General features: G+C 42.4%; 1 protein-coding gene across 2 annotated transcripts in view; it reads left to right on the top strand.

Moving 5' to 3' along the window:
- Positions 1-25840, top strand: part of MLX (MAX dimerization protein MLX) — a 366376-nt gene that overhangs the window by 10496 nt on the left and 330040 nt on the right. For both annotated transcript variants that reach the window (XM_069634428.1, XM_069634427.1), the window contains exon 2: positions 16689-16774. In XM_069634428.1, coding sequence (XP_069490529.1) covers positions 16713-16774 — 62 coding nt within the window. In that variant the 5' untranslated portion in view covers positions 16689-16712. The remainder of the gene's footprint in view (positions 1-16688; positions 16775-25840) is intronic.

Below are 25840 nucleotides of genomic sequence, written 5' to 3'. Positions count from 1 at the left end.
GACCCTCCATTTTATCCCAGTTGTAATGCCAAAGCAGAGGTTTTGCTTCCAGTCCATACAAGACAACCAGGACTGCCTTGGCCGTATAGTATTTGATAAGAGGGAGAAGTGAGAATTTGCAGAATTCACCATTCAGTTTCTTCATTTGCAAGATGATCTTAGAGGCTTTGTCCAAAATGGCCGTCGAAACTTTATTCTGAGCAGGAGAGGCTAAGATTTCGTAGCCAAGATAAGTAAGTTCTTCGACCTGGGGAACTGCTTTTCCATCCAAGACCCATTTTCTAGAGCCCAGATTCCTTTTAGGGTGTTTAAAGATGAGAATCTTGGTTTTCAAAGGGTTGATTAGTAGCCCTTTTTGTAAAGCATATTCCCCTATTTTGGACAAAAGCCGCTGCAGACCAATCGCTGAGCTGTCCAGCAAAACTAGACCGTCTGTGTAGGCCAGCCAATGTATTCTCCTCCCATTTATCCTGGGGCTGGCAAGTGATGACGAAGCCAGAAAATCTCCTAGATCTGACAGGAATAAATTGAAGAATAGGGGTGCTCCCAGACAACCTTGCTGCACCCCTTTGAAGACCTGTATTAAATCTGACAGGTGACCCAGATCATCCAACCTCAGTCTTATGGTGGTGTTCCTGTGGAGTTCCATAAGCATCGCTAGTAGTGGAGCCAGAATCCCCCATCTATGGAGTTTCCGCCACAGAAGGGATCTATCCACTAGGTCAAATGCTTTAGACAGGTCGACCCAAGCACCATAGAGGGGGTGGGGGGGCACCCTCTTTCTCATATGTCTTTTCGCTGAGTAGGTTCAGAATGAGCCCGTTAAGGCTGGTAGAGAGCCCTTTTCTGAAACCTGTTTGGTGTTGTGAGATGATCTGCCTGAAATCCACCCAGAGTGGGAGGTCTTTTAGCAGCAGCTGCATGAAGAGTTTAATGTCAATATCAAGGAGGGCGATGGGGCGATAATTTGATGGTCTTAACCGATCGCCCACCTTGAAAAATTGGATGACTAATGCATTGCTTCATGATGGAGGAAAAACCCTGTTTTGCAGAATTTCCTTGAAGAGGCGGTTTAGCAGCTTGGCCCACATTTTCGGGTTGTTTTTAAGGACCTGATAGGTAAAGCCGTTGGGACCTGCCGCTTTCGATGTGGAAGAAGATAGTATGAGTTCCACGATGTCCTATTCATCGAATGAAAGGGTCCAATGTGGGTCTGTCGGCAAGATGAAATCTACGGAACCAGTTTGTTTTAAAGTTGTCTGACAGATGTGCCACCAATTCTTGCTCTGGGACAAAATTACAGAGAGAATTGTTGTGAACGGTCTGTAGTTGGCTCAACTCCACCCAAAGGTTTCTACAGTTATTTGCGTTGAGTAGATAGAGCATTCTCTCTCCATCTTCCTGTAGTTTCTGGTACTTATGATTTTTTAACCAGTTTCTATAGGCCTGTTTGGCCAATCTTAGTTTTTCTTTACATGTGGTGGAATCATCCAGGCCATTTCTTATACGACGCAATGTTTGTCGCAAGGTTCTCTTTCTCTTTTGTGTTTCATCATCGAAGGGATGAAGATGTTCTTGTTTACCTGCAGCCTTTATTTCACTTTTCGGAAGGATAGACCAAACAAAATTCCTGAATTTCTCCGGGTGGAATTCATCACACCATATTGAGGGGGAACTGCTTCCAGTAGTTTGTTCAGTGTTTTCCCACCCTGTTTATACTTTACTACTCTCAATTTTCCTTTGAGACCTTCAAGTTCCTGCTTGTTATAAAGGTGCTGAGACTTCTGTATATCAGGGAACAGGAGTTCCAAGCTTGCATGGTCACCCTCCCCCCCCCTTCCAGTTTAGGGAAAAGTTTGGATAGAGGACTGAGAGACCGGGAGATACAAAGATGTAGTCTAGAGTGGACTCGAAGATCCCTTGACGCCAGGTTGCTACCACTTTTTCATCACCCTTGAGTTTTACTTGAATCATTTCAAGATCCCAAGAGGTCAGGAAATCCCTCCACAATTTTCCTTTTTGCAATTTACTCAGCTTAAGGTTCCTAAGCATCCTACTCCTAGGGTGGATATGGTCTGCATTTAGATCCCCTGCTAAAAGAATGTGTGCTCCCTCATAGTCGGTCTTCACCGTTGTTAGTACGGAGTCCAGGGTTTCTAAAAAATACTGGAGTTTTAGGTTAGCGGGATTTCAGTAAATGTTGATGATTGCCATGGTGAAATGAAGTTTATCCATGTCCAATGATACTTTACAAGCTTGGATCCCCACTTCGTTGTTACATAATGGTGTAATTTCTTTTATGCTAGAGTTTTTAAATGCAGTTATCATCCCACCTGCTGGTCTCCCTTTTAGTTTTTGAGAGGCCGTAGGTTTAGAATTGTGAAGCCTTCTATCTCAATAGGATTCACAAGCCACGTTTCCTGGAATAGCAGAATGTCATTTAGCCCTAAAAGTTCCTCCTTCACCTTTTTGCTTTTCAGGAAACTTGGGCCCCTTGTATTCCAGGAAACTACTCTTAAGCCCCTTTGACTAAAGACTATTTTCCTCTACTCCTAGTTTCCTAGGATTATTTGGGAGATGATCTCTGGGAGTTTGGCTATGAGGTTCTCGTTTGTGCTTGCTCCTGCCACCATGGGTCTATCAGACTCTCTTCGTTTCCCAATGGGTCCTACATTTTTTTCGACTTCCTCTGCCCCCATTCTTTTTGAGCTGGGATCATTCTCAAGGATGCCCGCCTCACTGGACTTAAACACCATCAGGCCATCTCTGGCAAGTACATTTTTATTATTGAACAGGGCTTGTTGGGCTCTGGTCGAATTCAATCCGATTTCCACGAAGAACTTATCCCCCCATAATGGAAATTTAACATACTCTATATCCTTTGATGAAAAAAGGAACAGATTGTGATTTTTTTTGTTGTTGATCTCAGACAATATCACAGATCTACAAAGTGAATTGTTCTTATTTTGTTTGACCAGCCTCAACCACGCCTTTTGGGATTTTGAAGTCAACCACATCAAAATCATTCTCTTTCTCCACAGGTGTGATGACCACAGGTCCATCATTCCCTTGGGTAAGAGATGGCAAATTTCTTGATTTTCCCACACCATTCCAGCTATCATTCTCATTAGTTATGGGCCTTAAAAACCCTTCCTCTTGAGTATGAATTGGTTGACGAGGAACAGTCTGGACCATAGATAATACTGGTTTTATCGTAGGTTTCAGAAAAATAGGAGCCAGTTCCACAGCAGTCTTAATGACTGCTTTTGTAGACTCTGAAATGGGGTTTTCTTGTTGGATCTTTCGTGGCTTGCTTTTTAAAAATATTGGGGCAATCTTAATGTTTTCAAGCCCCATTTTTAGGCATTGAGTCTTCCGGACCTTTTTCGGAGAGATTGCAGGGTCTGTTTGCAGACCAATGCTTATAGTTTGTACTTTGGGGCCCCGAGGGTCAGTATTTTGGAGTGGAAGGCCCGTCTTTTTTCCTTTATTCCCAGGGGCTGGTTTGATAGAGTTAATATGTGTAGGGCCAGAGCTCTGTGCTAGTTCAGAAACTAATGAGGCCAGTACAATGATTTCTGGTATTTTCTCGTCAGTTGGTAGAGCCAGGTTTTTCAGGAAAGAGTTTACTCCTGTATTTTTTGTGGCTACATTTTTTTTAATTTGTTTGTCTGGGCTCTTTTCAACTGCAGGAATGAGGTTGTAGATTTTGCGCTGTGCCCTCTTTTCCTTTTTTGCCTCTTTCTCCCTTTAAAGTTCTGAGAGGCCACAGGGTTCCAGTTTGTTTCATTACAAGAGGGGCTTTCGCTGACAGAAGTCTCTTCTATCACATCAATGTGCACATTGGCAAGTCTCCTGAATTCTTCCAAGATTGATTCTGATAACAGGGTGTCATCAAAGATTGAATTATCTTTTGGTACCTCTTCACTGATGGACTGACCATGGGTTTGGAGATTTAGGACTTTCCTTGGAAGATCTTTAAGAAGTTCCTGCGTGGCAATGTTTCCCTTGTTCCCCTCCTTCAATAGGCTGTAAATTTGAGTAATGTCCAGACCTTGTTTCACACCTTCCACTTGTGTTTCTTCTAGAGTGGGTATCAGGATGGTATTCATGATGTTACTAAGAGAAACCATTGCCGATTCATTCTTTGACATTTCATTAGATTGTTCCAACAATAAGCCGGTTTGTGTCTGCACCTCTGATTTTAAAAGTTCAAAGACTGAGACCAAAGAATTTAACACAAAGCTGAGCGCTGCCAATGTACCGTCAGTAGCTTGAGATGGAGCACTGGTAGAGGCAATTCCAGAACCATCTGGGAGCTCCTGAGAAGTTGGAAAAATTGCCTCATTTTGCGTGCTTACATCTAATACCAGAGGAGTATTCTGAGGCTTTTTGAAGGGAGGTGTCCCTTTTTCAACCCTCTTGGGCACAAAGGGCTGCCATATACTATCAGATAATTCGGTCAAATCATTCACACTTTTATTTCTTTTCCTGGGAAAATAATCCTTTATTCTACTCTGGATCTTCTTTGTTGTGATAGTGTATTATAGCCTACGCTTCCATCCTTCCTGAATGAGGGAAGCGGGGGCTGTTTCCCCCCTTATATGCTGGCCATGTGTGTGAATGAGAGCTTGTACAATGACCGGGGCTGGCTGGATTGGGTTTTGAACGGGGGTATTTTGAGCTGCAATCCCTGTCCCCTCCCCTCCACCTAATATGAGCCTTCCTGATCAGGCATGTTTTCTATGTCGGGAGAACTACGAAGTCTCATTTAGTGCCTTGGTTGTAAGAGGGTATGTTGAAAGAGCTAACCAAAACAACCAGAGGATATTAACACGCTGCAGAGTTTATTTGTGTAAATGTAGCCTTCCTCAATATCCCGGGTTTCTACTTCCTGGAAGGAGCACTTAACTTGTAATCAAGACCAGGGGCCGTTTTAGAGCGGTTTGCGGAAGATCTTCAATAGTATGTATATGATGGCAGTTACCTTCATGTTCGCTCCTACAGCGCCAAACAGCCGCACAACAGTCAGTGCCCTTTACCCCGTTGGGTTTAACGCCGCAAGGGTGCTTGGAGCTGCGTTAAATGATGTGAAAGGGTCACGTGATCAGTCACGTGGACGCTGGCAAGCTCCTCCTCCTGAAGGCGAGCGCGTCTCAGCAAGAGCCCCTTGTGGCTCGCAGTGCTGGGAACAGGCTGCGAATGGGCAAACGTTCGTTTTCAAAAAGCAATCCTTGTAAGTCTCTGCAATAAATGTATCCACTGGTTGCAAAATGGTAAGGGATGTGGTTGAGTTATGCAAGAGGATATATTACAGAGGACCCGCCTCATTGTTCCTGGAAACGTATTACAACTATATTTGTATCGCACTAGTGGACACGTATTTAATTGAGAGCCTACTTTCTTGGCTATAGAATGCTTCCTCCTAATGTGGCCACAATTCATGGCAGAGCGTCTCCTACGTCAATGGACCAGGCCAATACAAATGACAGTAGAAGGCATCTAGATTCTCAACAGGAGACTGGCTATAGCAAGTCACAAATCGTTTTCCCAGCACAAGAAGCAACAACTGAAAAACAAATCCCCTCTGTGAACTCATCACTGGTCACTAAAGCACAAGGGAACCTATTTTGCTCAATGGACTGACATCAGAAGCCTGTGCACAAATGTTTGCTCTTGAGGAACTAGACTGACAGATTGCTTTGTCCACTAGTGGACACTCTCCACATAAATCGCGACAATCGCAAGGCTTGATACATGACGTTTTCATACTTTGAAACATGGCCGCCCTCTTGAAAAATGTAAATGTGGACTTTGACAGCTTGATTAGAGACGATGATATAATCTGCTTCCATGCAACATGGGCAATAAGTGAGATATGTATGGAAGGATACGCTGACTATTTTGTGCCAGTTACAAAGGGCATCCCAGTGAAAGACTTATTGTGGATGTGGAGACGGGTTCCAATGATTTATTGGCTCTCCTGATAAAGTTCCCAACAAGAACGAACATGTTATCAGTGAATGTTTATAATGGGCCAAGCGATACAAGGGGCATTCAGACAATAGCGAGCAGAGAAGAATTGCTACAAGAAAAGAATAGTATATTACTGAAGTGAGTGGGGTTCATGAAGTTGGTAGTGGGTGAATTTTATCTCGAGCTCGAACGCCGGGAGTATTAAAATGTATTAAAAAAGAGGCAGACCAAAGCTGGGGCATTTGGACAGGTGGCACTAGGAAACTCAAAAGGCAGCATAATTATGCTTACAAAACTACCCAATCTTGTTTGAAAGCATGCCTGAGATACAGCAACGAGGGAAGGTTCAGGTGATGTCTGAGCTGTTGTGGCCTACAAAAGCGGTATCGATTACAGTTTAATTAACCTGAATTATTGGTTTAGTGTTAAAAGTTTGGATGTTTTAACAAGACCAACAAATATGCAACACATAACTTGGGTAGAACAAAGTAAAGAATGGTTACAGCTGGCACACACGATTAAGTGGCTTGTGTGCTGTGATGTCGTTATGATGTGGTTGGGATGCTGTTGGCATGAAGATGTGGTTGTGAAAGGTCCAACAATTGTTTTTCTAAGTTAAATACAAAATAACACAAATGTTGCAAATAGACCGAAATGATTTAATCCACTAGTTAAATCCAGTAAAATGTATGGCTGGAAATGATCAGAATATAGTTAATTATATTTAGAATTATGTTAATTAAATCCTCAAATATATAATGATAAAAAAACTACCCATGTTAAAAGCCCCAAAAAAACGCCCGCAAAATGTAAAACTTGAAAATAAGACCGAAGTAATTGAAATGTAATCCAAAACATTTTTTGATTTATTTTTTACGGTTTGCTTACCCATTGCAAAAAAAAAAAGTTTCCAGTGTTCCTCAACCTGACCCCTAATTGACCCAGAGTAGTATATTCTAATTTTAGCTTTTTCATATGTCACATCCACCAGCAACAGTTCCTCTGCAGAATTAATCTCCTATGTCTTTGTGTTGGCGTTGAAGCTCAACCCTCCCTACACCCATCTGCATCTGTTTAAAGACCTGGCATGGTTTCCTCCTATGATAATGATATGGCATTTGTAACGCGCCTATACACAAGTGTTTCAAGGCGCGACGAGGCAAGGAAGGGGAAACAGAGGGAAGACAGAGACAACCATCTTGTTTTCTTTTCTCTTTGCAACTAAGATACCTTTTGACTTTTCTGCGCTTTGCAAAGTTTTCATAAGCTACCTTCTTTTAAGTCGTTTTTCATAAGGATCTAAGGTGACAATACAGACAGACCTATTTGAATAGAATGCTATGAATCGGTGCAGGAGAACCAACGTTTTCTTTAAAAAATATATATATTTCTTTTCTGATGCATAGTTTACTACCAAGCTACTTAACACGCAACATTGTTTTTCTGTCTTTGCTGCAGTTCGAAGGTACGTACTGTAAGCCAGTTGTCTATAATCGGGCCGCTATATTTGCCATACTCTGCCCTCCCCCTCTAATTTAAGCCCAAAGCAAATTGTACTTGACTCATTCTCTTCCGTTCAGTCATGTTTAATTTATTTTGTATTTTCAAGACATACGACCCAGACAGGACAAATGTTTATTTCTCTAACTTCCAAGGGTAGTGCTGCAGTGTACAATGTTATTTTCTTTGACAGGCGTGAGATTGTTTTTTTTTTTTAAATCAAGGTTTATTGATTTTAAAAATTTGAGTATTTGTAAAAGTAAAACAATCCTCCCAAATAGGTTTTTACATGGTCCATACTGAACGGACATTATAGAAACCCTGCCACAGAGATAATCTGTGCCTTAACTTCCAAATGAAAATATAAAAATTGTTGCTTCCCGTACGACTGATGTTCTTAAACCTAATACTATTTCAGTGGTGTTGGATACTGTTCTCCTCCAGATAAAAGACCAGGCAGGTTTGACTTCTACTGCATGTCTGTGTAGCCAATCTAGGAAGAATGTTCTGTCCATAAGAGTCATAAAGCAATATTCTACCTTGGGGTGGAGGCGTGCCAGTGTTAGAAAAAAAGAGAACCGTTCTCTTGAACCCTTGCATAAGAAGAGTGATTGATATCGGCCAAGCATCCTAAATAAGATATTCATTCTAATTTGCAGCATCTGAGCCTTCATGTCCCTCTTCCCCTGTCCCTATCTTCCGAATCCTTCACTTCCCCAAGAAAGGATACCATTCTAAATTCCTGGTGGATTGGTTCAACGAGATGATTAGTTTACCTTTTTCAAATATTTCCCTGGCTTTAAGCAACCATTGGGAAGAACACCTGCTTCTAAATGGATACAAGACATGCCCTTGCGGCAAATGACAGACTGTGTCATGTACAGAAGAGATGGTGAATCCTCCCTCTCTGAATCACCTCCAGGTCTCCAATCCAGAACACTACTTCCTTCCAATTCTGGTCTAATGTACAGCCCTACCATACATGCAAATCCATTTCTTCCTGCCAACAAAGAGGGCTAATACTCTAGAGCCTCCTAGCCAATGTTCATGATTATACTGCCTTTTCAGCAACCGCTGGACTCCATGCATTTTATATTGACATGTGACAGAGATTTTCTAAGTTCACCCTTATATCAACCTCCAGAGGGTATCTGACATTTCCTTCCCCAGGTATCTTTCTGAATGAGCCCTGTCCAAATGTGAGCCCACCTTCCTCAGCAGGCTCAACACTGTAGATAATCGAATCGAGAAGTATGTCTCTAAGACACTACTTTGGAATCGGGAACCTTTATTTTCATAGGGCGTCCACCCACCTTCTAAGTTGATAAGACCATCAAGCATCTGTAATAGGTCTTTTCAGGTGTAGTTAAAGAAGACTAATCAAGGTCCCTGTCCTAACTCTGTTTTAATTTGTTCTTTGCTAATATATTTGCCACTGTTCCATAATTGCACCATACGTTCCAGTCCAGCTTTATACCACCTTTGACATTTCAGTGGATCTGGAATATGATTCCTAATTGTGTGGGCTTAACTGCAACTAGATTGATGGCCATGTAAACAGCTCAAGTGTTTTCCCCTCTTCTGCCACCCTTTCCACAAACGCTCAGTGGTATCTAAGCATGAGAATGTTGATGGGCTAGTCTACAAATCTGATTGAATGAGATCCATTTATATTATTGGCTAGATGTAGCTGATGTGCACCAGATAGTTTCTTGTTGCTTTGGGCTGAAATGGTTGGTTCTATTTAGTTGTCCGAACACTTTTCAGAGGCAAGCTAAGGGTGACAAGCTTTACTTTAAACGAGGCTTTATTTGGGATTCCTCACTAGTTTAGTACATACTCCTAAAAAATATAATTAAACATCATGATGATAAAAGGAAATGATAATCTCTTGCACTGTTCAGCATCGTTTAGTTTTGTGCTTTGGTCTCTGTACAGAGTCTCTTTCACAAAATTCCCAACTACATAATTTTAACTGCAAGGATGTTCATTGAAGCAGGAAGAGCACTGCATGGGCATCTCGACATATCCCATAGGCTTTCAATAGGAGCCTTAGCCAATATTCTCTCCACGGGTGCCAGGCCTTGGGCAACCTTCATATCTAAATGTCCCATCTCCAGGAGTTGAGCAGAGTTTCTTTTTGAGGTCAACCAAGAGCTCATGTGTGTAAGGCATGCGGGAGGTCGGGTGCTTTTGTTGAAGGTTAATCAGAGTTTTATTTCCATGTCGTCTGTATAGTTGAGGAATGTGTGGCCCGAGTTAAGTTCCAGTAGCCGGCCATGTAGCTGTTGGAGTAGAGGTGAGAGACTGGATCCTTGGAGTACTCCCCAAGTCACTTTTCAAGGATTCGACCTGAAAGGGTCTATGTATTTCCGTCTTCTCTGTTAGGGTGGAGACAGTCCAGCGTAGTGTGGTTGCTGTAACTTCAGTGTCCTTACGTCATTTTAGTAGGATCTTGTGACTGATAGCGTAGAAGGGGGCAGAAAAGTCCAGAAGAATGAATGCACTGAGGCAGTTGGTGCCTGCATTGTTTTTAAGATGTCCCATATCGGCATAGTGTGAGTTCTGTTCCACTTGTTGTGATTTGTGAAGAAAGCAGGATTTTTTTCTCTTGTTTTCTCGACAGGCCTAAAAATGTGCACTTGTCAGTAGTCATTGACTAGTGACAATGGACTCCTGGTGATTAGGATATGGTGGGCCGTGTATATGTTTAGAACTCGTGGGAGAGTTACTTTTTATGTCTAGCTAGTAGCTTGAAACGTGACATTTTTACCCCCAACGCATAGCTGGTAGTAAATCCGTTTCACTGAGATTGGCAGTGAAAGGAGTGTTGGAAGATTGGCCGTAGTTTGGTGGGTCGTTTCGGACAGTCCTAGGTATTTTAATAAAGGGTATGAAAAGTGCCGTTTTTAATACATCCTACCAAGTTGAGCAGAAGTGAATACTGCTCAGATTACTTACTGGTAATCTTCATTACTCCTATTTCTACTCTTCCTCGTCACAATACTCACAAATGAGCCTCCGCCTCCCCTACATGATTCTTTTTTTTTTCTTCCAGAGGTATAAGTCTCCCACCTACCCACAGCACGCCAGTACATAGCAAGCCAGTACAGCCACCAGGCCCTTCCAGACCACGGGAGGTTGCTGAGGGTCTGTAGTACTGTGACGAGGAAGAATATGACTAGGAGTAAAGAAGATAACTAGTACGTAATTCTGAGCATTACCTCCACGACCCTTTCCCTCTTCCTCGTCCCACTACTGAATGAGGCATACCCAAGCCAAAGCAAAAGGAAGGGTCCAAAGGAAAGCAGGAAACAAGAAGACGCCCAGGATCAATGCCAACACAACAAGTTTAAAGGTATTGGGGTCCTCCCAGGTAGCAGCCCTGCAAATCTCATGCAAAGGAACACCCTTAGCATCCGCCCAGGAAGCAGCCATACCCCATAATGTTCCAAATGTATTATACTCCACACACACGCAGTCTGGATGCCATGTTAGATGCGTAGGAGGAGGCGGTCCACCTGAACTTCTTTCACGTATTGCAGCTACACATCGAATACGTGGTGTGGTTTTCCCAAAGCTCTTTTTTTAACAGATTTTATGTTAATATTGCAATAGGTTTTGGAGAGCCGATTTCTGTTATTGGTCACCAATGCCAAATTGGCACATGTAGGTTAATTATTCGTTCCTCCCTAGAACGTAATAGTAGCGATTTGCAGGGAACTGTGGCATGCTGTCACAGAAGTGCTTCCAGCGACACAGCCATTTTGCAGTGGGCAGGCGCAAGGCTAAACTTAAAATGAAGGTCCACAAATACACCCCCCAACCCCAGTAATCTGTATCTGCACAGTCTTCACAGTCAATCCCAGAAGTCAGTGTTAATGCCAAAACTGTGTTCCATGATTTAGGAGCCAAGACCAGTTCCTGAATATTGGGCATTACCCAGTAGGCAGGAGCTACCTCCTGGGAAACCATGAGCCAGTACACAGTGCAGTACGACTCTAACTTCCACCCAAGATCCAAACCTAACAAGTGTATCCATCCTATATGATCAACTATGCTTTAACTGTCACTTAGATGTCTATAATGCTCCTGTATACAAATTCCCAAATACACAAAGTTGCATTGGTATCGCTGTATGGCACCTGTTGGCCTGGGGAGTCAAAAGTAACTCTGGGTGTCAAACGAACCAGCATGAGCTATTTGCCCCGCAAAGTTGACTACAATACTTCTGCCTAAATGGACAGAAAAACAAATCTGAGTAGGCAGAACATGGCATGTTGGGTGTGGTGGGCACAGCTACCACTGCCTGTAAAGTTAAGAAAAAACTGGAAACGCCGCTAGAAGGGATTGCACTGAGGAATGAGGACTGTAAGGAAAGGTCCTGCTGGAATAATGTCAGAATTCTGGAGGCTCCAGAGTCTACATCATTGAGTAGTGTGGAGGAATATGTAAAGAAGATGGTCAAGCACTTGTTCCATGATAATTAACTTTCTTCCCTGTTGGTTGTGGAAAGAACCCATAGGCCATTGGTCTCCAGATCTGTTCCCATGGCTGCTCCTCGTCCCTTAGTAGCTTTGCTCCTTTGCTGTAGAGTATGATATGTGGAAATTAGGAGTGGGGTGAACCTGGAAACCGTGATGCAGGACCCAGGGGTTTAATTCGGGCCTTCGCCCACATTCCCTATCCTATACCATTCCGAGCCTACTTTGTAAAGAGTTTTGTTACCCCTGGTAGTGTTCTGACCCTAGAACAGTAGTATCCAAACTTTTCTATCCCAAGCCCCTCTTGCGGAAAGGTTTTGAAGTTGGGGCCAGCAAGCTGCCCCCCCCCCCCCCGGGTCATTGAGGGCACTGGATGAGAGGTGGACAAAGCTTCCCAGAGGCCACCGACCCATGGTCAGAGGAGCTCTGAGTAAGGGGCATGGTGAGAGTCTAAGTGGCCACACTTGCCTCTCATAATCTTGAGTTTCCATACAAAGTTATATGGAGGTGGGCCGGTGAGTTCAATATCGGGCACTTCGTTTGTTGAGTGGCACTACCTAAATGAGGCAGAGTTGCGAAGTTTGCTTATGTGTTAGGAGGGTTGAGGCAGCGTCACGTCCCAGCGTATTTCAAGACAGGAGCATGAAGGGTGAGCATACATCCCAAGCAGACAGCATAAATATGTCAGCCATTATGGATGAGGTTTACACAGTAACACTGTGCAGCAGACTCCCTCACATCCATATCCCATTAAAAAAAATACTTGTCTGTTAATCCTTTCCGTATCACACTTCTTCCTTATACAGTCTTGCCCATTCTGAACTGTCTGCTGTGCTCGGTCTTCCTTCTTTACTACACGTATTCTGTCTCCCTTCTTCCTCTGGACAGGACTGCCATTCTTTTATTCTATCACCTTACCACTTTCTATATCTTTTTCCTTCTCATCTCCTCAAATTCAGTCCCTCTCTCATCCTTACAAAGTCTCCATCCTCCCTTCCCTTCATCCCTCCCATTCTGTCTTTTCTCTTTCTCTAGTCCAGTCTCTTATTTCTCTAGCCCTGCGCCCATTTGGTCTTTTGGCTCTCTAAACCCCTCATTCTGTCTACTGGCTCCAGATCATTCTTGATTTGTGTCTTTTCTTGCTCTCCCTGCGGTTTCTGCCCTCTCTCTCGGCTCCCTACCAATTCCTTCCCTTTACCTATTCCTTTCTGTCTCTTGGCTTTTCTCCCGTTCGGCTTGTCTCTTTATAAATAACCAATTGCAATGTTCCTGTTCTCTCCCCTGACTGTTCTGTCTTAGTTTCTCTTTCTCGTTCCCATTCCATGACTCTGTCTCTCTTCTAGTTCCCCCTCGCTCCCTTGCCCTCCCATTCCCCCTCTCCTTTGCCCTCCCGTTCCCCTCGCTCCCTTGCTCTTCCCTTCCTAGTCTAACACACTTCCTCCTATTATGCCTCTACTGTTTTGTCTCTATCTCCCTTGTTCGACCCATTCTGTGTCTCCTGTTTTCGAACACCCTCACTCCTGCTGTGTATCTTTTATGCCGTTTGACATTCTCTCTCGCTCTGCCTAGCGTCCTTCTTTTTTTTCCTTCACCCGCCCACCTCCTTATTTTGGGCGTTGCTCTTTTTTCTGAAGTGTGCGGCAGAAAAAGTAAACACCGTGTGGACTTTTCCATACTCTCTTAAAACACTGTGTGGACTTTTCCATACTCTCTTAAAGAGCACCTGACTGAAAGGCAGAATACAAAGGCAGCGGCTACCACAACACAGCCAAAGCTAGGCAATGGTGAAGTTGCCCATATGACCTGGGAAATTCAGAGGAAACCATTTTGTTATGGAAGTTACATGACTGATGCATCACCATTATGTTGAGATCCTGACGGAAAGTGCTAATTCTGGGTTGTGTTTAGGGTATTGCAGTAAACATATGCAGGGTGACATTTGGGCAATGTTTCACAAAATACTTCCACATTGTGTGGTTCAATTTATAGGGTAACCGCTTAAGTGTTATCATGCTCTTATGTCTTTTTTTGTGATGTCATCCGTATTCTTTTGTGTGGGTATGAGCAGTCCATATTGAGAGTGGCGATGTATGGCCTTTTCCACCCTAATGTTGTGTTTTTCAATATTTATGTACTGCTTGCGGACTAAGGGTGATTTTTGCAACTCATCTCCAACATAAAACAGGGGTGCACGAGCAAGGGGACACCCCATTTGCGTGAAATCTGGTATACCCTACAAGGTTAACTCAAAGAACGCAAGTAGGAATTATATTCCCATTAAGTACATTGTCTGAATGTTGCACACCCACACTACCCGCTAGCAGTCACAGCTTGTTTTTACTTGTTTGTTTTTACAGATATGGCACGCATCTAGTAGTACACTTTATTTATTTATTATTATTTTCTTTTTTACATGACTCTTTTTACTGCCTATTATTACCTCGGGAAGGAATTCCCAAAACACCTCGGAGGATGAAACCTGTCGGGCTGATATCGCCGTTATCAAACACCCCGTCATAGGAATGGAATTATTTGCGCCCCATTCTGCCCGAGAATCCCCATACCTCAAACAGGGATTTTCGGCCAGAATTGCACGCAAATGTGCGTTTTGCGCGCAAATAATAACATGAATCAGGGGGTTTGTATTTGAATTCCAGGGACCACCTCCACTTAGAGGGTGGAAGTGTGTACGGTCTCAATAAACGAATTAATGACAAATGTGGGGTTGAAAAGAAACCTAGGCCCCAGAGGAGCAGTGTTGGCGGATATTGATCCTGCTTTTTGGTACACACACTATGATCATTGTGATTATGCATACATTTGTTTCATATTGCCAGTAAAATGTTTTTAGCAGTATTCAGTGAAATGTTTTATGTGGCTATGGGTTCTATAATGGGTGTATACACCTAGGGGACTTTTTATGAAGTAGACATGGTTGTTTAAGCCTGGTTTATTCCCTAGGTATCATCCCCAATTCAGGAGAAGCGCTGCCCTCATTTCTCCCATTCATAGTAGTGGTTGTTCGCATATGAAATATTGAGTCAATTAACATTTTTTACATTCCTCACATTTTCCAATTGACCAATGTGTTCCTTTTTGAAAAGTCTGTGAAGATCACCGAGCCCTTCGATTGGTTGAGTGGCATTTGCAGACGCCGAATCGAGATGTAAGTCCGCGGACCGAACTGAGTTGGCACTAATTTTTCACATACATGTTTGGCAAATTATAAAGAAACCGTTGGACGGATTAACAACAAATTTCAAAAAGCACGCTTTCAGGTAGACCGAATTCCCCTTGCGCAAGTTTGCTGAAAATCCATCAATTGGTTTGGGCCGCAGGTGCGACATTTATAAAAAAACAAAAAAGTAAGTCAATCACGATTTCAAAAGTTTTGGGATGTCCCCTTTCATTTTGCCCCCCCCTTTGATGAAACTGCCAAAACAATTGAGTCACCCACCCACAATGTGCTCTTCCTGTGAGTAGTGCAACTTAACTATGACTACTGAGTCGCTATTTTTGTCTCTGTAATTAATATACATTATTTAACCAACCTAAAAGTGGGTTGTTCTAATTTTATCCTCCTCCCCCGTAAGTCCTGGAAATCTCTGGGCAAATGCTTTTTTGGGCAGACATGGCCATGTGGACTAGATTCCTGCAGGTAAAATGCTGAAGTGCAAACTGTAATGGTTGGTTTTTTAATGCACCATTTTGGGGAGAAAGCAAATGCAGGCTTTGCCATGGTTCACTATGTCTGTCTCTGCCTGAAGACACTTACTATATGTAGATTTGACTACGTGCTGTGACAGCTAGTTCCCCCTTGAACTACATCTAAAATCTATACGTTTGCCGTCTGCCCATGATCGGCATTTGCAGTCTGTGTACCGTTTCTCACCTTTGCAATCCCCATTACTCTTTGGTGTGGCAAGACCATGAAAAGAGGTATTGGCAGTCCCGACCACCTTTGATCGTGCATATGACAATCTACTGTCTCCTTGCACGCTGTTCATCCCAGTTGTCCCAGGATACTGAAGGGTTGCAGTGTGTAATTGTAGTCTTGTAGCAGCATCCCCGGGGTACTGAATGTTTGCAGTTATTTGATTCCACCATGTGGGCTGTTCCAGGATTAATTTTTGTGTCATTCAGGTTCATAGGCCGCCAGGTATGTTTGTGCAGCTCCCCCCTCTAATCTGAATGTTGCAGGGCGTGGTCTGTACAACATCAACCTGCATTCCTGTGCCAAACCATGATTAAAAGCAGATGACTGTCGCCGTTTCTTTTTTGGGGTGCCTCTTGTTTAGTTTAAGTCCATAGGAGAGTTTGCATTTTCCCTTGACCTTTGTGGGCTGTTCAGGTAGTCCTAGCTTTTAATGCCATGACTTTGTATTCTGGTTCATTTTTAGTCCTACATTTAGACATGAAAACAACATTAAAAGTGAATACAAAACAGAAGTACCAGGATTGCAAAATCACTTGCTGAAGGGTGGGACTTGCAGAATATCACATGCAAAAGTCCACTGTTTGCATATTTCGGTGTAAATAAATGAAGTGGTGAAGTTAGGTGGGGAAAGTGGACACCGGATTCTGATTTGTCGACGTGTAATGTGCTTCAAGATTTTCTCCTTTACTAGTGCTGTAACTTCATGTCCTCTCCTTCAGTGGACTTGTCCACTCAAGTCCTTTTTGTTTTGTCATTGCGCGTGCCGCTAACGATTCTCCCGTTTCTTATAGGTCTTGTGCCCTGCATGGCTTCTAATGAATCGCTGCAAGAGTGCAAGTACATTGGAAAAAAACCTGGTTGTGCGTGAAGACAACTGGTAAGGTTTTAACGTCCTTTCCTCCTCACTGCACTGGAAGTACAGTATCACGTAATTGTTCGATAAGTCACAACGCGGTAATATGTTTATTAGACACAGTTTCTGCACTAGCTTTAGAATGCTTTTGATTGCAAATGCCTGCGTGCTCATCCTCATTGGGGAAATGCATGTCCATCCTGGATTCATCCTTGCATTCTAGTACTTGAAGCCATTTCATTTTTCTTTATTTTTTAAAATACAATACATTCATAAGACTGTCTTTTTCAATTCAAAAAGTTTTATTCGCCATCGGCCATAAAACCAGCATTTGTATGAAATCAATTTGCATAAAAAAATATGCAACCATCAGTAAAAGTTCATCAGTTACAGCAACTGACATTTAATGTCGCTTTTAAATCAAATCAAAGGGTAAAATGGTATCGTCAGAATCTCTGTGCAAAGGAAAAAAGAGCTATTTCGGGTGCAATAATATATATACACGATTCAAAGCCCAAATAGAAATTGTTAGCTTGTTCGGCAAAATACAAACCCCCCTAAAAATTGTATTCTTCACAGGGATGAATACACTGTGCAAGGTAAGCAAAAGGTGCAGTATCAAATGTGGTTATATCCATTATTCCACTCAATGCACATGTGCCTCTGGGTCGGCCTAGAGCAAGCAATCTCTGCGTAGCCAGGAACGATGTATGTATTTAGCCACTAAATTCACTACCTATATTTCATTTATGTTTTTACAGCATTCCATCGCAATCTTTAGTACTGGTAATGCCTCTTGCCCTAAAAAATGGGCTTCAAGCAGGGGCGTGCTGGGGGGGGGGGGCTAAGGGGGCTATAGCCCCTGATCTTTTGGTTGTAGCCCCGGATAGAATCTCAGGAGCTACAGCCAAAAGACTAGCTAGCCCCCAGTCCCAACAGTTCCGACATCAACTTAGCCCAGGGTCTTTTCCAGACCTAGCAACACTCCTGGCTTCAAGTATTGTTGCCGCAGTTATTGCAAATAGTCACAGAGAAGCAAAAAGTGTATAGCTGTTTCATCACTGGTTTCGCACAGAGGGCATAGTTTTGTGTTACCTGCCCTCCATGTGCTCGTAAGACCTGCAAGCTTGAGTATGCCCATTCTCAACTCCAGATATAGGAATATCGCAAAGGCTGGGATGCTGACATCTAAATAGTCCTCATACCCAAAGTCCCCCTTGGCCTCAAGAAAGCAGGACCCCAGACCCAACCCCTGGCATGAATTCCACATAGAGCTATTGGTTTCTTGCCGAATGGCATCACTGATGCCTTGACCAATACATTTGGCTGGACTCCCATCCCTGCAGGTTGAGCCTCCTGGAGGCTTCCTTCACATGGCGGCCCACAGGAGACCCCTCCCTCCCTCCCTCGTCGGCCAGCAGATGGCTCAATGCATCCCTGTAGCATTCAGGGTCCTTGTATGTCCACTGCCTACACCAGTACAAAGCTGGCCTGCCCTTGATGTGGTCCACTATTGGCACAAATCTACATCCAGGGGAATGATGACATTTGGCGATCCCTGGGGTAGCCTCAATACCTTTTTTAGGAATACATGTTCTGCTACCATAAGTTTAGAGGCTTTAACGTGCCCCCCATATATCGTCCCCATAAAATGCAGAGGGAACCGCCTGTTTCTTGTAGAGCTCAAGGGCTGTGTCTTTAAAAAAAAAAAAAATACAATTCCATAAAATACGTCTGCATATCTTTCATCCTTCTGTAACATACAATACCATCGATTACATTAGAATAGCTTCCCTCTTTATGAAACATACAAAATGTAATTGATATAAACTCCCTGACATTTGTCACTCCTGTCAAAACGGTTTCCTCCCAGATCTTCTAAGTCCAAACTTACTACTTACCGCTGGTAGGTATTTAATACTCCTCCTTCCTTTTCATTTTAGGAAGGGGAAAATAAAGCTACAGTCGGACACCTTTTTTCAATAAATATGTTTCAGCCTTCTAGTTTCTTCACGTCTGTATTGTAAGGTTATTTTATATAATGTGATTTTTGTACTCCTCAAGCCAGCAGTATTTTATACACTTTCTCTTAAATATTAGAGCTGGAAAGGGAGATAATCAAGTGCCAAATTTACAGTTGTTGGTCAAATTCCACCTTGACCTACCAATGTGTGTGATCCTGGGCAAATCCTTGAATCCCAGTGTGCCTTAACCTAAAAGTGATTGCTGTTGCAGTGTTCGCTTTTAAACGATGAATGCAACCTTTTCTTTTTCTAGATGCTTCATATACACTTTGAGGCACACAGGCCTTGCCACGTGGACAAGATGTGTTGTCTGTTCACCACAAAACTGATTATCAGAAGTTACTTTGGTAACCGGGTAGGAACTGTACACTCTGACTGTGCTAATATGTCACCATTGGCAAGAATGTGAGTGCTCTTCTACCAAATAGCCTGTTGTCTGGGATGCTGCCCACTAAACACATTTTACTTCTGTGCCAAAAAGAGGAAAACTATCCATTTGCATATCAGTCTTGTCAGGCAGCCCAGAAATGTCGGGCAGTTCTTCGCTGAACACTAGTACCAACAGCAACCTCAGATTTTCTTCTAGCTTGCTTAACTTTATCAATGATGCACGTCTGAGGTACATCACCTCTGCAGACATGGAACATGTTTGTAAAGACTGTTGGGAGGGCTTAAAAAAAAGCACACTAAAATTGCCCTGCTTTGGACAAAAGATACACTGTGGGTGCCAGGTGTATATAGTTCTAGAATATCATTGCCTAGGAGCTCATGCTATCGACACTCATGACCTCGTTCTGGAGAATCAATTAGATTTTTTAGTAATAACTGAAACCTGGCTCCATCTAGCTTCCGGTCCACTACTGACACTAGCCATCCCAAGTAATTAAACCTTTCTGAGGACCAGCGGTTCAGATGCCACTGGAGGAGAAGTAGCTATTATCGCTAAAACCTCACTGCAGTTTAGATCTTGTAAAATAGACTCTGTTGACGGCTACGAACTCCTCGCTCTCAAACTCTCCACCAACCCAAAAACAACCATCAACTTCCTTATCTATAGAGCACCCAACCTACCTGACATAGACATCCCCCTACTCATCACCACCTTCCTTAAGCCTCATGCCAAATTCATCATCCTAGGAGACCACAACATTGGATTCAATGACCCTCGTGACCTTTCAAAGCCACAGCATTCCATACAGCTTTACAAGAAATGCAGTTCACACAAATTGTTGATTCCCCTACCCACGACAAAGGTAGAATCCTAGATTGGATTCTTACCTTAAATATAAATCTTTTCTTGGAAAGCATATCTGAAATCACTTGGACAGACCACCACTTAGTGCGCTTCAGTGTACCAATATTGAAAGCCAAAGGGGCACCCACGCCTTTGCCTATCCCCATCACAGTCAGAAACGCTCACAAGCTCACACTGAAAAACTTGACCCGGTTCTGTCCAAAGCATTAGAGGCACAGCCTACAACCAACAATGACCCTGACAACATCTTCCTTATCTACTACACCTCCCTTAAATCAACTATTGATGAAGTAGCCCCTCGCCAAACCAAAATCCCCAGATTTTCCAAACAAAGCAATTTCTGGTTCAACAAAGAACTCGGCTCTATTAGACAAAACAAAAGAGCACTTTAACACCTAACCAAAAAAAAAACCCTACCATTGAATCCAAAAATGAGCTTCAGGCCGCAACCAAAAATTACAAACTTGCAGTCATTACCCATAAAGCTAACGCACTGAACACACGCATAAATAATGCTGCCCCCAATAGTAAAGAACCTTTCACCATTATCAGAGGGTTGGAAACACCCATTCCTCCCTCTATCCCCATTAATGCCCGCAAGAAGTGATGTACCACCATCCAGAACGCCCTAGTGTCCAAAATCATCTCTCTCCAAGAAAAGATATGAACAAAAAGAAAACTACTGGCTAATACAATTGAGGACCCCCTTGTCTTTTCTGCCGACAGAGACTGCAGAAACCCAGTTTAACTTTACTATGGTTTCCCAAGTCCAAGTTCTCAAGACCATTGCCTCATTAAACCTCCAACTGTAAAGGTGACAGCTTCCCCGCAAAATCAGTCAAGCTTTGCTCCCCCACGTAACACCCATTATTACGAAATTCATAAATGCCTCCTTCACCACCAATTCTATACCCGCAAATATTAAAGAAGCATGGGTCACTCCCCTTCTGAAAAAATCAACCTTGGATCCTACTATACCCACAAATTACAGACCCATAACCACAGTTCTGTTTTTACTAAAAAATTATTGACAAAATTGCATACACCAAAGTTCAAGCACATCTAGAAAACCATCTGCTAGGCGATAGACAATCTGGTTTTCATCCCAAACACAGTACAGAGACAGCCCTATTAGATCTAAAAAACAAATGGACTCTATAACAGATTCAGGGAAACTGTGTATCCTCCTTTTACTTGACCCGTCTGCTGCGTTTGATTTAGTGGGCCATGACGGAATTTGCATAGCATTATCAAACAATGTCCACTTTTCTACAGAGGTGACCGCCTGGGTTAAATAGTTTCTATCAGATCGCACTTCAAAAGTAGCCATTGGTGAGGAGGCGGCCAACCCTATACCTGTACCACTTGGTGTACCTCAAGGCTCGTGCCTCTCCCCCACTCCATATAATGCCTACACCAAACTTCTTTTCGCAGCATTCAATGCCATGAGAGTTATCTATACTTATTTTTCTGATGATACTCTGATCCTCATCCCAATTACCGGTGATCTTGAGCATGACACCGCACTCATCAACAAAATCTACTCCATCATTCTAAACTGGATGGCCAAAAACAGTCTATGCCTGAATGGTGAAAAGACTGAGATCCTTATGATGGGCTCTCCGTCTCGTGTAAAAATGTTACACCCCGACTATACCACCATCATCATAGATGGTACTCCCATTCCAATATCTAAACTGGTCAAAACACTAGGTGTCTATTTGGACTCAATCTCACCATGAATAAAAATAACAACTCTCTCGCCTCCTCTACAGCCTATATGGCCAATCTCATTGCCCTTAGTCGACAATTTCTCACTCAACAGAACTGCATTACTTTAGCAAGAGCCCTTATACTCTCCAAGTTGGACTATTGCAATATACTCCTGCTAGGCACCACTAGGAACAATCTAGCGAAATGGCAATTGCAAAACAAAGCCCTAAGAGCAGCGCTTGGAATAAAAAAAAAAAAAAGGGACCACATAGTCGCACACTAGGAGAGAGTTGCACTGGCTTCCCATTCAAGCGAGAATTATACTTAAATCTCTCACCATCGAGCATAAATGCATCGCCCAAGAGGCACCTACCTACCTCAATCATTGGCTCACCCTTAGAACCTCAAATAGGTCTCTAAGATCAAGCACCAACACACAGCTATTCACCCCGATTCAAGAACTCCAGGGCAGGGGAAGCTAGCTTCCCGGTAGCAGCACCTAGACTCTGGAACTCGCTCCCTCCCATCATAAGCAGTGAGCCTTCCCTCCCCCACTTTAAGAAACTGCTAAAAACCTGCCTATTTAACAAGTTCTAACTTAAGTAGTCTTATCAAGAATTACCAGTGTACCTTTATTATCAAGGCTGTATTATACTATGTGTTTCACCACGTCTACTGTACTTCAAGTGTCTTGTAACCAGGTCAGCTGTTGCTTTCTTGCTTGTCTTTGCCCTCTGAAACCAGATAAATATCACTGTAACCTTGTAACCTATGCCGTGATGCCTCCCGGTTTGGGCGTATAACAAATGCAATAAATAAATAAAATTGCAATAGTCATTGATTGTGTGCAGGAAACGACTCAAGGTTGCGTTTTATTTTGCTTATCGACAGACAGGCGCCAGAGTGTACCATAACGGGCCCTTAGTAGCAGGCACACAATACAGTGAGCATGATCTGCATTGACATCAAATCCCGGCTTTATAAGTTTGTTGCATAGTACAATTGGAAGGTAGGTCGAAAAATGAACACAGTTGATCAATTGCTCTTAATGCTATTGTAAGGACGTACGTACAAAGGAATACTTAATTTGAAAAGGTTAGGACCTAATCAGCCCACATTAAAAGTTGAGCAGCCTGCAAAATATAGGGGTATGAATTAAACCCGCAAATTTACAGCAATATATTTGAGTAAAATTGAGTGATTGACACAGGAGCACTTCAAGAAATTAGTGTTTTTTATTTGCTTTTTGGTGGTGACGCAACATGGATAAAACAGGTGCTACAGTCTTAAAACGCATGTCTGATATCAATCAAAAACTTGACGTGTGGATTCTAGAACTATCGGCTCCAGGGATGGCAGCGTGAATGCTGTGCTCCTGTGCCCAAGATTGAATCCTCCCTTTTCTCACTTAACATGTCTGTATCAGACACCCCAGCGGTGACTCAACCAGCAAAACGACAAAAGGGAGTTGAGAAAAGGACAATGATGAAAACAGAGAAGACAGGTTGTTGGAATTGCTGACTAAGGTGATTCTGGATATTGCAGAAATAAAGACTCCACTTTTTAAATCAGAAGAAACATTTCTGGAGGAAGCCAAAAGGGTTGATTCAGCAGAAACTCATTTGAATTCAGTGGCTGAGAAGACTCCGAGACTAGCTGATCAAGAGAGAGATCTGAAGATACTTAACGAGAAGCTTACTATAAAGATGTCTGAACAAGCATTTTTCACGAAGAAATAATCTGCGGATAGCTGGATTCCCTGAAAATGCTGAGGGAGGTAATCCAATTGACTTTCTACAAAAGAATTTACCTAAAATACTGAATTTAGACCCAAAGATAACTTTGGAAATTGAGAGGGCTCACCTGTCTCTGGGTCCTAAGCCAGCCAAAGGGGAGAAGTCCAGGCATTTTATTGTTAAATTTTTAAGGTTTTAAGATTCTCAGTCAGACATCTTATACTAAAGAGAGCATGAGAACTGAGAGGCCTAGCATGGGATGGCAACAAAATAATTATATCTGTTGACCTGAGTATGGATCTCTTGGACAGACAACGAGCATTTGATAAAGCTAAGATGAAGGTGCATGAAAAAAACATAGTATCACATGATTTATCCTGCTATATTCAGAATAATGCTGGATGGTCAATTGCACTCCTTTACAGACCATAGATATGCTGAGTTTTTCTTGACAGACTTGGATTCAGATCCCATTGAGGGCACAACCATCAGGGCATACTTTTATAAAAGGAATTGAAAAAGGAAACGAATGGCTGAACAATGACAAGGTTCAAAAATGACAAGGTGTTTTTTAAAATTCGTTCTTTTATCTTCAGTAATGTATTAAGCGTATTATGGTTATCTTAATAATTATTATTATTCTAAACTTGTTTAAAAACATTTTTTTTACATATGAAAAGATGGCCACCGGGAAAATGTTGTTATTTTAACTTAATTGGAACGCTATGCTAGCTTGGTATTGACTTTCAGTACTTTGGTCCATATGGAATAGAGGAAAGAACCTATTTATGTGAAGGGGAAGCCACTTCTTACGAAATACGCTTCGGAAGTGCTGAGGAGCATATTAGACACTGTAGGAATGATGGCGAATTCACTGCGGCTTGAGGTGAAACAACGTTGGAGATGCGAGTCTGCTGGAAACGGAATGGCGCGACAGCGAATGATGAATGTAGTATCACGTAAGTGAGGGGCTAATCTGGTGCGGCCCGAAAAGTAATTGCAGGAAGGTTGAATGACCGTCTACGTGTACCGTAACACGTGCGAGTTTTAAAAGCACATAGCAGCCATCCGTATCTATTGACCAATAGTGGAAGCTCTGGGCAAATGAAATATAGATGCAACCCATTTACTTTAGGCTCGAATGGCTATGTGTAGTTCTACGCGTTCAAGATGATAGTCTCGCATGTCTTTATAACGTTGAAAAAATGAAACTAACGTGAAGCCCGGCGTGCAAGCATTTGTTAACATAAACGGATAAAATTACTTTAAAGGAAGCAAACGGATAACGGAGAATGGTGTAGTTATGCAGCAGTGATGGGAAGTTTCACATTTTGTAAATAATATTGAGACATGAAAGTAAGTGTGAGAGTTCAATAGGAAATCAAAATGCATGCATAATTGGAACGTTGAGCCTGTTACGAGATTGAAATAAAATAGCCATGCACTCAAAGCTTAACTCTACACGTTCAAGACGGTTGTTCACATGACCACAGAACGTTGAAGGAAAGATTTGAACATGGAATCGGCGCGCACAATGTAGGCATGAATACTGGTTAAACGGCTTGAAATAAAGCAAACTGGTAAAAGAGAACGGCATAGCTATGCAGCACTGATGGGAGCAATGGGAGTATTGTACATAACATGCCTTACAGAGTGTCTGATAAACATCAGACTTTACAAGTTGAAGTTTACTCATTTGTTTTATTAATTATTAGTTTGTCTATTTTTTTTTTTTTTCTTGTGGATCGTTTTGTCTATGATTTATATGGATGTGATTCCTTTAGTAAGTTTGAAGGGAAGCACACTCAACTCAAAGTTTATAAGCAGGAAAGTATAGGACGGTAGGACATGAAACAGTTGAGTTTTGTGGAATGTGAAAGGTATAAATTGTGCGTTTAAGCAGAAAAAAGTAATGGCAAGAATTTGGAGAAGTAGGGGAGATATAGTGTTAGTTCAAGAGACTCATTTGAAAGATCAGTCTGTAAACTTTCTGACCAACTCTGGGTAAACACAGGTGGTATCTAGTTGCTGTGATTCTAAATCAAGAGGGGTTGGTATACTATTGAGAAAGGGACTTTTTGTAAAAATAGAGAAGGTACAGAAAGATGATGAAGGTTGCATATTGCTAGTTGATTTGATCTATAATGGAGAAAGAATGACAGTAGGAGCTATTTATGCCCCATGTTTGCCAAGTGTACAGTTCTTTTGAGGGTTTGAGTAAACTGCTGAATGAAATGAATGGAGAGCATATCATTTTATGAAGGGATTTTAATGCTATGCTTAATAGTAAACTAGATAGGATACCACAATGCAGATATGGAATTGAAGGAATGAGTGGAGAATTTCGTAGTTTTATACAAAG

This window comes from Ambystoma mexicanum, chromosome 13, assembly GCF_040938575.1.
Source record: "Ambystoma mexicanum isolate Mex_15411 chromosome 13, UKY_AmexF1_1, whole genome shotgun sequence".
NCBI classification, from domain to species: Eukaryota; Metazoa; Chordata; class Amphibia; order Caudata; family Ambystomatidae; genus Ambystoma; species Ambystoma mexicanum.
Note: the sequence above shows the minus strand (reverse complement) of the source record. Positions and strands in the feature narration are given on the sequence as shown.